The sequence below is a fragment of the Ambystoma mexicanum genome, chromosome 10, assembly GCF_040938575.1.
Source record: "Ambystoma mexicanum isolate Mex_15411 chromosome 10, UKY_AmexF1_1, whole genome shotgun sequence".
NCBI classification, from domain to species: domain Eukaryota; kingdom Metazoa; phylum Chordata; class Amphibia; order Caudata; family Ambystomatidae; genus Ambystoma; species Ambystoma mexicanum.
In genome coordinates this window covers 22,205,944-22,219,308 of record NC_090932.1, presented here as the reverse complement: position 1 = coordinate 22,219,308, position 13,365 = coordinate 22,205,944, and the positions used below count along the sequence as shown (strand labels likewise).

General features: G+C 47.7%; 1 protein-coding gene across 2 annotated transcripts in view; it reads left to right on the top strand.

Moving 5' to 3' along the window:
• The window catches only part of LOC138491110 (uncharacterized), a 578,562-nt gene that overhangs the window by 59,540 nt on the left and 505,657 nt on the right, over window positions 1-13,365 (top strand). For both annotated transcript variants that reach the window (XM_069617434.1, XM_069617433.1), the window contains exons 6-7: window positions 989-1,507; window positions 1,599-1,673. In XM_069617434.1, coding sequence (XP_069473535.1) covers window positions 989-1,507; window positions 1,599-1,673 — 594 coding nt within the window. The remainder of the gene's footprint in view (window positions 1-988; window positions 1,508-1,598; window positions 1,674-13,365) is intronic.

The following is a 13,365-nucleotide window of genomic DNA, read 5'->3' as shown; positions in this document are numbered from 1 at the left end:
GAGGGTGCACTGGGGCAGTTGAGGCTCCACCCTGATTGGCTGAGAGCGTGACGCATATAGGAGGAGTACACCTTTGCACAGTGCAGCTTAGTGTTTTGGCTCTGCGACCCAATTGGCCTACACCCCTTGCATATCATAGACTTACGGGCGGGCGGGAAGGAGTGCAGTTAGTTGTGACCGTAAAGACTGGCTTTTCAAATAGTTATGGGGTTCATGTGGTGCTAAAACTGCTATATTTTGTGGTCCAACTAGTTACCACATTAGAGTAGGTTAAAAGAGAGAGCTCGGATGCTGGCAGGAGTTAGTATTGAAGAGAATTTGTTTAGGTTGAGACAGTCAGTTGTTGAGGTTTTGCACCCAAGTTCCGGTCAGTTAGCCAGAGCATAATTAGATCAAAATAAAAAGGGGGTGGGTGAGTGGAGATGGGGGCACAGGGCCAGGAGGTCTGATAAGGGGCACGCCAGGTCCACGGGACACTCCACTACAGGGAGTGCACTGTGTCTAGGGGTGTCAAGACGTTGAGAATCTGCTTCTTCCACTGTTCTCTATTGGGGGAGTTCTGCAAGGAAAAGGGGGGAGAGACTGTTTACCTGATTTAGGGACCAGTATGAGCAAACAGTACCCAATTCCAAATCTCAAAACGCAAGTCCTTCATCGTGTGTCCCTCAACAGAACGGGCTGAGACTCCTGAAGCGTAGCATTATTCCAAAGGTTCTTGCCAAAACATGAACCACGTGGGAGGTACGGCTACAGATACCCTACTGCCTCAAGGCGCTGGCCACGTGTGCGGTGTGACTCATGAGTATGTGTCCTCATCCTCTCTGACCCACTCTCCTTGGTTCATGCTCAGTGACCAGTGACAATGGGAGGCTGTATATGGGAAAATATGTTTTTATAAATAATCAATGAATCCTTAAATTGTGCAGCGCTATATTTCTTATGGAATCTTCGAGGAACTTTCAGTCATAGTTCTGATCTTTATTTACAGATCTGTACACAACGACCACGCATTTGACGTCTACTACCACCACAGAGAGACCTCAAACTGCTACAGAGGTTCCCACGCAGACGCCAACAGAAGAGACTACAACAGAACCGCCTACGGAAGGTTTACAAACTGCAACCGACTTCACAGATGCACCACAGACGGTAACAGGGTTCACAGAAGAAACACAGACTGTAACAGGGTTCACAGAAGAAACACAGACTGTAACAGACTTTACAAAACAACCACAGACTGCAACAGACTTCACAGATGCACCACAGACGGTAACAGACTTCACAGAAGATCCACAGACTGTAACATACTTCACAGATGGACCACAGACGGTAACAGCCTTCACAGAAGATCCACAGACTGTAACATACTTCACAGATGGACCACATACTGTAACAGACTTCACAGAAGATCCACAGACGGTTACAGACTTCCCTGAAGGACCACAGACTGTACCAGGCACTATTGCAACAAGCACCTCTGATTCTCAGAACGCTACAGGGTCTACAGGTAAGTTGATTTGCATGTTTATGATGAGGCCACCTGATTGCCAGCTCAAAACTTTAACAATGTGTTAATTGATATATATTTGTGTCCATAGTTACTGTGCCGTGTATAACCTGCACAACACCATCAGGGACAACACAACCTACAGCACCGAGTACAGGAGCTACAGGTAAAAAAAAACGTAACACAGCAAGACTATTATGCAATGGTGTACTGTAGCTTGGACCCCCACGAAGAAATGATGCTAACCCAACACCGGAGAGTATTAATGAGTATTATGAACTCATGCAATGTATGCAGAAGGTGATTGAGTACATACTTTCAAATAGAGCATGTTACATGGGCATCACCTGGCACCAATCGCCTTGATGCCAGAAGCTGAGGCTGTAGCGGAAAGACCAGTTGTGTAAGACACATGGACCGCCCTGGGCTTCCTGGGGATTGGAATCATTCTAAAGGTTCTTATGTCTAAAAGGAGTGTATTCCAGAGAAGCGAACCCTCCTGCGAGAAGCTTCCAAAAGCTGGGATCTCCAGTGACCACCGCTTGGCAGATCTGCGCGGTCAGTCTGGAGGATAACCCGCTGTAGGCAGTCCCCTTACAATGCTGAACACTACACATGTGTACGGAATATCCGTGAGAACATGGGATGGGATACGATACTCTGTCATAGAGAAACGCTTGTTACACTACATCAAAATAATCCAAGGCTCCAGTGCTTAAGGCCCCCCTAAAGTAACCTCAGCTAAAACCAGAACGTACATTGTTTCTGAAGAAGTATAAAATGACATTGCAATAATGCATTGCCATCTACCATCGCTTGAGGAGAACCATCTCCGGTTCCGGAAGCACCTCAAGACCTCCCTCTTTTCTTCTGCCTTTGCTCCCCCTCTCCCCTGCTGATCTGTTCTCTCTTGGCACCGTGCACCTGGCCACCCACTATCCTCCGGGCCCAGGTACCTGCTCACACTACCACCCTCCCGCACTGCCTCTGGACCACCCCTTGCACTGGGGTCTGTATCTATACCCATACAGTCCCCCCCTTTTTCTTCCTGCACTTATCAGACCTACCCTGTCTGCTGCCTTAAACCTAGCACTTGCAAATTGCTGGCGGCATTACCACTGTTTGTTGCCTTTATTATTTATGTCATTTATCTGTTTCTCCTCTGCTTCACACTTTCCACTTTACCCCTCCCCCCTGCACTTTCTCCATCCCTCTCCCATGCACTTGCACGTTCTCAATGTCACTGGGCCTAGTAAGATCGCTGTTTTGTTCTCCCCTGTTCCCCTCCCTTGCCTTGTCGCGCTCTGAAACACTTGTGTACGAGCGCGATAGAAATAAAATATCAATATCAATACCCCTGGTCTACACTTCCCTGGGGTATCTGCTGAGCTTGGGGTCTGCAACCTTTGGCTCTCCAGATGTTTTAGTGATGACTAATGAATTCCAAAGTCTACCCAAAAGGAAGGAAACACTGTGACCACTCAGAAGGAAGGAAGGAAAGGACCCGGGGTGCTTTTTAGATGTTGAGTTGTCCAGAGAGGAGTAAAACAAGCATTGGAAAAGTCAGTTGCTTTTGCTTTTATGTCGGTATGTGCTGTGCACTGGGATAATGTTACTACCAGGCCAGGATCTGGTAATAGCTGCAAAAAGGATTGTGTCGCTGGATATGTGATGTCCATTCCTTGCAAATACCTATCTGAAACGCTTGCGTATAGGCGCGTTATAAATGCCATATCATATCATATACTCACACCAAAACTGTTGACTTTGCCAAGTATTATTTTAACATGACTTCAATGCAAGGCCCAACAAGGCTGAAACACGTGCCTGGGGCTGCTGGTGGTACTCTTGTTCAGAGAGGAATTGCCATAGCATTTCGGTGCTGGACTGCCCATGTGGGCGGGACAAAGACTGATATGCAATTGGCTATTTCCCATCTGTGAAAGGTACAGTGAGCAAAAAGCGTGTGCTGCAAACTCTCATCTCAGAACAGGTTATCATGCCATGTTCTTTCTGGAGAGGAGTGCCTGCTACCTTTTATTGAGAATAGAAATGTTACAGGTTCTCCAACCATAGTGACTTTTCAGTAAAACAAAGAGTGTAAAACGCTCATGCTGTCTATTTCCAGCATTGAATTTACTCGCTGGGAAAACAGACGCTCTCAGCTCAGTGCATTCAGCCCCAAAAGGCTAAGAGCAGGGGTCCCCAACCTGTTATGCACAATGAGCAAAATGTGCATGTCAAATGAAATGGTGAGCAACAGCCATTCCGTCAGCGGAACATATCCATACTCAGATGGCGAAAAAATGATTGTAACACAAATTAGAACTATAATACACTTCAGACTGCTAATAGACCATTTTAATCTGCAGTACTTAAGTTATGTAGACCATGTACCATTCTAGTAAAAGAAATTTGCAAAGCCTTTAACTTCATTCGACACCAAGGTGTTGTTTATAGGAAATATTGAGGCAATTGAGTGGTCAGTAGGACATTTTTAGACAGATAGGACCAGTCAAGTTTTTCAATAATATATTAGGACTAAATAAACATTACCAGGGGCTTCCGGTTGTCAAGCAAAATATTTGTAAGAAATGTAGTGCAAATGTTTGGACAGTAGAATGGTCACAAATGGAGCACTGATTTTCAGGTGTACTTTGGGGGGTGCTGTCCAGGGATTTTTCGGGAACTTTAGTGGCAGTACCGTTTTGGGGACTGTTTTTCTATCAGGAATGTCATGGCAGGTTGCATTTCCGATTGAACAGGGAGTGATCACTATCCTCTTGAGTTACCTTTCTAATGGCCAGGGGTAGGCACGATGAAGAAAATGGCTGACAGCCAGGAGGGCTAGTTGGCGATGCATAAGCTCGACAAGGAGGCATTGCAAAGAATGACTAATTAACAAAAAATGTAAAGGCATTCTCTTAAAACTGTTAAACAGTTCAGAGACCACAAAGGAAAGTCTTTGATTGAAACTATCCGGGACACAGACATTGGCAAACAGTGCCCCCCCCCAGTTCAGGGGGTCCAGGTTATAGAAAGGGATGCCCCATAGTTTGATGCAGAATGCAGATTCTTGAAATGAAAACGTACCCATGATTAAGTGATTGGCGTGTACACGGCTGGCCAGATTTATAGTTTCAAAAGGGCACACACAAATTGCTAAAAGACAAAAAAAATAATGTATTGAGCACCAATGGGAGCTTCTACAGAGGGACACACTTTCGAATGACACCAAATTGTTGCATGTTTAATGCAATTGTCAGGACCATCATTATGCCTCTCCTTGGACAAGTAGTCATTGGACCACTAGCCCCCACGGTTATAGGACAGGACGGTTTTCTCTAGGACACAAATATGGGAACATGGTTATATTATTTTACTCATTAATCCATGTGTCAACTTTTGCAAAACACACTAGAAACAGTACAAAATGGTGGTGGATGCACAGTTGGAAGCACACCTAAATTCTACTTCAGTCAGAAGCACTAGAAACAGTACACAATGGTGGTGGATGCACAGTTGGAAGCACACCTAAATTCGACTTCAGCCAGAAGCACTAGAAACAGTACACAATGGTGGTGGATGCACAGTTGGAAGCACACCTACATTTTACTTTAGCCAGAAGCACTAGAAACAGTACACAATGGTGGTGGATGCACAGTTGGAAGCACACCTAAATTTTACTTTAGCTAGAAGCACTAAAAAAATACACAATGATCGTAGATGCAGTTGGATCCACACCTAAATTCTACTTTAGCCAGAAGCACTAGAAACAGTACACAATGGTGGTGGATGCACAGTTGGAAGCACACCTAAATTTTACTTTAGCTAGAAGCACTAAAAAAATACACAATGATCGTAGATGCAGTTGGATGCACACCTATATTTGACTTTAACCAGAAGCACTAGAGAAAGTACACAATGGTGGTGGATGCGCGGTTGAATGCACACCTAAATTCGACTTCAGCCAGAAGCACTAGAAGCAGTACACAGTGGTGGTGGATGCGCAGTTGAATGCACACCTAAATTCGACTTCAGCCAGAAGCACTAGAAGCAGTACACAGTGGTGGTGGATGCGCAGTTGAATGCACACCTAAATTCGACTTCAGCCAGAAGCACTAGAAGCAGTACACAGTGGTGGTGGATGCACAGTTGGATGCACACCTAAATTCAAAGCACAAGAAACAATACACGATGGTGGTGGAATCACACCTAAATTCGATTTAACCAACAGCACTAGAAACAATGGTGGTGGATGTACAGTTAAAAACCATGAGTTATGCATATTGTAGTTCATTCATGAAGTAGGGAATTTAGAGTTCCGTAACAGTAAGAATGGTGGTGCACATGCAGATGCATAGTGCAAATGGAATGAAGGGAGATGAGATACAGATAGGGCAGGAAAGAGAAGGAAGCAGGCAGTCAATTATATAAGATATGACGTCCAATGAAGGGGACCAGAGACGTCCAGGAATTGCTTACCAGGGCAATTTGAATCTGGAGTCATGAATGAGGACAGCCCGCACTCTACACCGGTGTAAGAGCAGGTGGGAGTGATGCCGGGGGCTGCAGGGAGAGGTGCTCCCTACAGCTCCAGACAGGCTCAGACAGGGGCCTAGTGGTGGGCCTTTGTTAGGGGCCGGCTTAGCCTGCCGGCTCTGTGATTGCCCTTAAGGCACACAAGCTGACCAATCAGAGGGCAAGAAAATCGGGCTGATGTAGTGGGGAGACAAAGAGGCTGCCATCTGCCATATTGAAGCAATGGTTGCCTCCATGGGTTGCAGTAGCCCTCCAGGGATACTGAGGTGAAAAATGCATCAAAAAGGATTTCTTTTGCAGGAATAGCCCAGCAAGGATTTTCAGCGGGCCCCACAGGCTAGTAAGAAATAGTATTTTTTAAATGTAGGTTTTAGCAACTTCATTGGCTGCCCCTTATCTAGTAGGCACGCCTGGAACAACCTCTAACTATGTATAATACAGATAATAGCAGAATAACAGCAGTGGATTGGCTTCTGCATTAATAAATAGTCCATCATCTCATAGGCCATCCTAATTGGTTAGCACTATTTTCCAACCTTGAACATTCGGCTCGTTATCAGCACGTAAGCAAAACAAAACCCAGGTGCGGGGAACAATATAAAACAACTGCCCACTTGGCCAATTAGCTTACCATGTCTCATCAGTTAGGCCCTAATCCAAGGACTCTCCTTTGTAGTTTAGCTTGCTGGCTGTTCTCTTCTTCAGAAATTTTAAAGGAGTGAAGATACATTGCTATCTTCGTCTGGAGCATTATGAGTAGGCCTTGTTTTCTGGTCTTGCATCACGTGTGAGGAGACCATGATTTGCCAATGTTGTCCTTTTATTTAGTGCTAGTTGATTTAATTTGATTTAATTATACTGGGTGTTATTACTATTTTTGGCCTCTGGAGACTTGGTTGTTCCATCTTGCATGTGATTTCTGCATCTTTAATTGTCCAATGTTTGGCACTCGCAAATGTTTACTCCTTTGCCTAATCTAAGAGAAATATGTCTTACGTACATGGCTTATCCTCTCCTTCACCTTCTGTACTTTGCAGTTACTCCTTACTGCGGCATCCTTGATCCTGAGCCAAACAAGTATTCTTTGTTCTCGCACAGATATGTATTCCAATGACTGTTAGCTCTGCAGCCTTGCTCTCTCTCCTTCAGGCCTTTTGTTTATTTCACAGAGTTGACGTTGATTTTGTCATCCTGGCTGCTTTACTCGTGTTATATCTTCTACATTTAGCAAGCTTCTGTACGTCTCATCTACCTTGCGTTTCTGCGTATGTACATCTACTGCATCTCTTCTCACTTATGTTCTCAGTATATGTGATTTCTTCGAATTTACATGTATGTTCACTTTGTTACTTTGGCCACCACTTCATTCTTTAAGTATTTGAATATCGTTTCAGTGCACCCTCGTCTCTTCTCTTCATGACGTCACTTCACCCCTGCCTGACTTTACGTACATTTCGTCTATGTCCAGTGGTGTCTGCAGACTTTCTTCTAACACATGAGTCAAGGGGTTGCATTCGGTACGGTTGTCTGAGTGCATAATGTCTTTCATATCTTCGATGCGGTATTAGGGTGATACCAGGTGTCATGCACAGTGCTTTCTTGCTGCTCTTCCAATATGACGACGGATGCTGAGGGGGTGTGATCCATGAGAGATGTGCACATCTACTGCTCTACAATTCATCTGAATCAAGAAGACCTGCCTTTCTCTTTAGTTGAGGAGATAGTGTAAAAGTTGGAAATAGGTTTTAGACACAGGACGGTGGACTCTTTGCTTTAGACTGCCTTCACAACACACTCCAAAGTATTAGTTGAGGCAGGAGAACCCCTCTTAGAACTAGGGTCAGATAGGGGTTTTTCTTTTGCTTTATCACCAATAAAGGTCTATAGTCAGAAACACGCCTCCCGTGTGTCAGCTCCTACTTCCACACCTTCACACAAAACGTCATCCAATGGAAGCAAGCAATCTTTCAGGGTCAGTCGGCCTGCGCAAAGGTGAAGCCTGCATCCAGGAATGTTATAGATAAGCTATAAGTTGGTCAGATAGCACAGTGAGCTAAGCGCTCACCCCGATATCTGTGTGCAGTCTACTGTGGCAGGTTCGAATCCTGGCAGCGCCTACTCAGCATTTAATCCTTCTGAGGTCGATAAATTGAGTACCATTCTGTGGGATACTAATGTCTAATTTTTTCAGCGCTCTGAGTCCTATGGATGTGTGTCGCTATATAAGAAATAAATAATTATTATAAGTTGTTCATTAGCGGGCCTCTTCACCAGCAGTTCCTTTTTTGGGAGATATTCCATGCTGGATAAGATAAGAATATAGAGAAAGATACTAATTGGTGACTACAAATCAAAGGAGGGTCATTCTCCCAAATCAGAGGAGGGTCATTCTCCCAAATCAAAGGAGGGTCATTCCGAGGGAGAGTGCGAAGTTATCTCATCAGACGGTTGCCTGAAGGAATTTGGATAACTCTATGATTAAGACCATGGCACTAGGATGATGAACCTAAACTAATGCCCGCCATCCTATTTCTACCCAGTGACCTCATGTTCCTTACTTGGATGTCTCAATTGTGTCCCCTCCCTCAAACCCAAATGTCAGAGGCCTTCAGTCAGTGGAAGAAGTCCTGCCAGTGAAAATCTCCCACCAAACCCCAAGTCTGGAGAGATCTTGCAGGCATTCACACAATGTGGTTTCTCAAACAAGCCTTTCTTATCATCATATTATCAGAATATTATGCAAGCTTAGAACATTCCTTCTTAAAATGTGTAAGACTTTATAAGGACACAATAAGTATTTGGTGTCATACAATTTCTTATGAAATTCTTAGTGTTGTTCCAAAATCTCGCTAGGTTCCCAGAGGATCTTAAAGCCACTCAGAAGGATGTAATGAGCCATTTATATGTGTGGCCCCCCACCCTGCCAGTCCCAGCAGGAGGATTCCCAGACACTGCTCATCAGTGGACCTGGGGCTCTCCAACTCCAAAGCCATCTTGCCCCCCCACCCCCACCCCTGGGAGATTCCCAGGCACGGCTCATCAGTGGACCTGGGGCTCTCCAGCTCCAGAGCCATCCTGCCCCCCCCCACCCCCCACCGCCGGGAAATTCCCAGGCACGGCTCATCAGTGGACCTGGGGCTCTCCAGCTCCAGAGCCATCCTGCCCCCCACCCCTGGGAAATACCCAGGAACGGCTCATCAGTGGACCTGGGGCTCTCCAGCTCCAGAGCCATCCTGCCCCCCACCCCTGGGAAATTCACAGGCACGGCTCATCAGTGGACCTGGGGCTCTCCAGCTCCAGAGCCATCCTGCCCCCCACCCCTGGGAAATACCCAGGAACAGCTCATCAGTGGACCTGGGGTTCTACAGCTCCAGAGCCACCCTGCCCCCCCACCCCATGAAAATCCCCAGGCACCGCTCATCGGTGGTCCTGGGGCTCTCCAACTCCAGAGCCATCCTGCCCCCCACCCCTGGGAAATCCCCAGGCACGGCTCATCAGTGGACCTGGGGTTCTACAGCTCCAGAGCCATCCTGCCCCCCCACACCCCCACCACCGGGAAATACCCAGGCACAGCTCATCAGTGGACCTGGGGCTCTCCAGCCCCAGAGCCATCCTGCCCCCACCCCTGGGAAATACCCAGGCACGGCTCATCAGTGGACCTGGGGCTCTCCAGCTCCAGCACCATCCTGCCCCCCACCCCTGGGAAATACCCAGAAACGACTCATCATTGGACCTGGGGTTCTACAGCTCCAGAGCCATCCTGCCCCCCCACACCCCCACCACCGGGAAATACCCAGGCACAGCTCATCAGTGGACCTGGGGCTCTCCAGCCCCAGAGCCATCCTGCCCCCACCCCTGGGAAATACCCAGGCACGGCTCATTAGTGGACCTGGGGCTCTCCAGCTCCAGAGCCATCCTGCCCCCCCACACCACCAGCACCGGGAAATACCCAGGCACGGCTCATCAGTGGACCTGGGGCTCTCCAGCTCCAGAGCCATCCTGCCCCCCCACCCCTGGGAAATCCCCAGGCACGTCTCATCAGTGGACCTGGGGCTCTCCAGCTCCAGAGCCATCCTGCCCCCCAGCCCCCCACCACCGGGAAATACCCAGGCACGGCTCATCAGTGGACCTGGGGCTCTCCAGCTCCAGAGCCATCGTGCCGCCCTACCCCCCACCACCCGGAAATACCCAGGCACGGCTCATCAGTGGACCTGGGGCTCTCCAGCCCCAAAGCCATCCTGTCCCCGCAGGAGGATTCCCAGGCACGGCTCATCAGAGGGGGTGAAACAGCCCAAAGCTCAGTTCCCGGGAACTAACTAAACCAATTTGAAGCAAGAAGATGAACCATATGAACCTACGTTAGTATCAAATTAGAATCAATTTGACTTCAGGTTCCTTTATTTGACACCAAATTCCAGAGTGCGTAGCTTCCTGGGACGGTCTTCTGACCCTGGCTCTTCTCTCCGTTAGCACTGGGATGTTCCCACTTTGGACCTTGTTGAAGTACAGGGGGAGGGTCATGGTTTGGAGAGGGGGAGGCTCCCATCCCATGCAGGCTTCTCTGAGGTCCATCTCTTTTGCATCTCTACACCTTGATGTGCTTCTTTTGAGTGTGATAGGGGAGCTACTACACTCAAGTTGTGTGACTCCTTAGTTCGACACGGCCTGGGGGGGGCTTCCTTTACCCCGTTCTCATCCTTCCCATTATGGCTGTTCATTCTCTGGATTGTCTTGGGGGTCTTTGGTGGTATATAGCCCTAGTCTTCAGTATAGTTACCCTTTGAGTGTGGCATTTCTGACTCCTTCTATTTTATTCTATTGTTTCAACCCTTTCCATCTGGTCCATTGTCCTTTGATGTATATTGCCACTTCTTTCTTCTTTCTTTGCCATATCAAATATTTCAGCGCCAGTCACCCCCTTTCTGGGAGAGCTTTTGTCCAGTTATCTCTTTAAAAGAAATTGAAACCGAAATGTATGAATTTTTAATCAAGCATGATTGTATTTAAATTATGCCCCTAACCGTCTTATTAAGAGAAATATGCGGGCATGGAGCCACTTGGAGCAGTCACCCCAAGTGGCATTTCTTAACAAGGGTCCATGTGTGGAAGAGCGATTTCTGAAGACCCTCTCCTTCCCCTGACCTTTGCCCTCTCATGCCCCAACACATGCCTTGCTCCCCACCAGCTAGGGCCGCTCCTGCCTTTGCACTATTACAGGGAACATGCAGATACCCAGAAAAGGGGGCAGGGGTGCTGGGTTTTTATTGGGTAAAGTAGAATGACAACATCGACAGAGGCAACCCCCAATGGGACAGGACTTGTTCTCAGAGTCATACATTGAAATCTCCCCTTCACGAGGTGGGTGCATTATCCGTACAGGGGAGGCCAGGCTGCAGGGCCTACAGTTGTATATGTTATCTATGCCTTATAATTTCTTTAAATTACTGGTGTTTGTGCATACTGCAACACATGTTACAGTATGCATAAACCCCGGTCAGAAAGCACAGCGAGTAGAGCGCTCGCTTTGATGTCCGTGCAGAGTCTGCAGGGCCAAACTCAGCCTCTCATCCTTCCGAGGTTGGTAAATGAGCACCACGCACCATGGGTAATAATAAGCAGTGCTCAGATGCCTGAGGGTTCAAAGCGCATATAAAAGCACATTATTATTATGTGACATTCAATAGCACCATCAACCAATCAGTGGCCAGCACACAACATTAAACCTTGGCGTGGTGCTCAAGGAAGAAAGGGATCATCAGTTCGAATGTAAGCAGAAGCCTTTCAAAGAAAAAAGGATATTTTTGAGAGAAAACATGGTGCATACCCTCTGCAAAAGAAAATTGGAGGTAAAGAACAGCGCAGAAAGTCTTCAGATAGTGAATGTGTGGGGGTGGGGAAGAGTGCAGAACCTCTTCATATAGTGAGTGTGTGGTGGCGGGGGCACAGTGCAGAAAGTCTTCAGATAGTGAGTGTGTGGTGGCGGGGCACAGTGCAGAAAGTCTTCAGATAGTCAATGTGTGGGGGCGGGGCACAGTGCAGAAAGTCTTCAGATAGTGAATGTGTGGTGGCGGGGGCACAGTGCAGAAAGTCTTCAGATAGCGAATGTGTGGGGGTGGGGAAGAGTGCAGAACCTCTTCATATAGTGAATGTGTGGTGGCGGGGGCAAAGTGCAGAAAGTCTTCAGATAGTGAGTGTGTGGTGGCGGGGCACAGTGCAGAAAGTCTTCAGATAGTGAGTGTGTGGTGGCGGGGCACAGTGCAGAAAGTCTTCAGATAGTCAATGTGTGGGGGCGGGGCACAGTGCAGAAAGTCTTCAGATAGTGAATGTGTGGTGGCGGGGTACAGTGCAGAAAGTCTTCAGATAGTGAATGTGTGGTGGCGGGGGCACAGTGCAGAAAGTCTTCAGATAGTGAATGTGTGGTGGCGGGGGCACAGTGCAGAAAGTCTTCAGATAGTGAATGTGTGGGGGTGGGGAAGAGTGCAGAACCTCTTCATATAGTGAATGTGTGGTGGCGGGGGCACAGTGCAGAAAGTCTTCAGATAGTGAGTGTGTGGTGGCGGGGCACAGTGCAGAAAGTCTTCAGATAGTCAATGTGTGGGGGCGGGGCACAGTGCAGAAAGTCTTCAGATAGTGAATGTGTGGTGGCGGGGCACAGTGCAGAAAGTCTTCAGATAGTGAATGTGTGGTGGCGGGGGCACAGTGCAGAAAGTCTTCAGATAGTGAATTTGTGGTGGCGGGGGCACAGTGCAGAAAGTCTTCAGATAGTGAATGTGTGGTGGCGGGGAATAGCGCAGAAAGTCTTCAGATAGTGAATGTGTGGTGGCGGGGGCACAGTGCAGAAAGTCTTCAGATAGTGAATGTGTGGTGGCGGGGGCACAGTGCAGAAAGTCTTCAGATAGTGAATGTGTGGTGGCGGGGGCACAGTGCAGAAAGTCTTCAGATAGTGAATGTGTGGTGGTGGGGAACAGCGCAGAAAGTCTTCAGATAGTGAATGTGTGGTGGCGGGGGCACAGTGCAGAAAGTCTTCAGATAGTGAATGTGTGGTGGCGGGGGCACAGTGCAGAAAGTCTTCAAATAGTGAATGTGTGGTGGCGGGGGCACAGTGCAGAAAGTCTTCAGATAGTGAATGTGTGGTGGCGGGGCACAGTGCAGAAAGTCTTCAGATAGTGAATGTGTGGTGGCGGGGGCACAGTGCAGAAAGTCTTCAGATAGTGAATGTGTGAGGGTGGGGAACAGTGCAGAAAGTCTTCAGATAGTGAATGTGTGGTGGCGGGGCACAGTGCAGAAAGTCTTCAGATAGTGAATGTGTGGTGGCA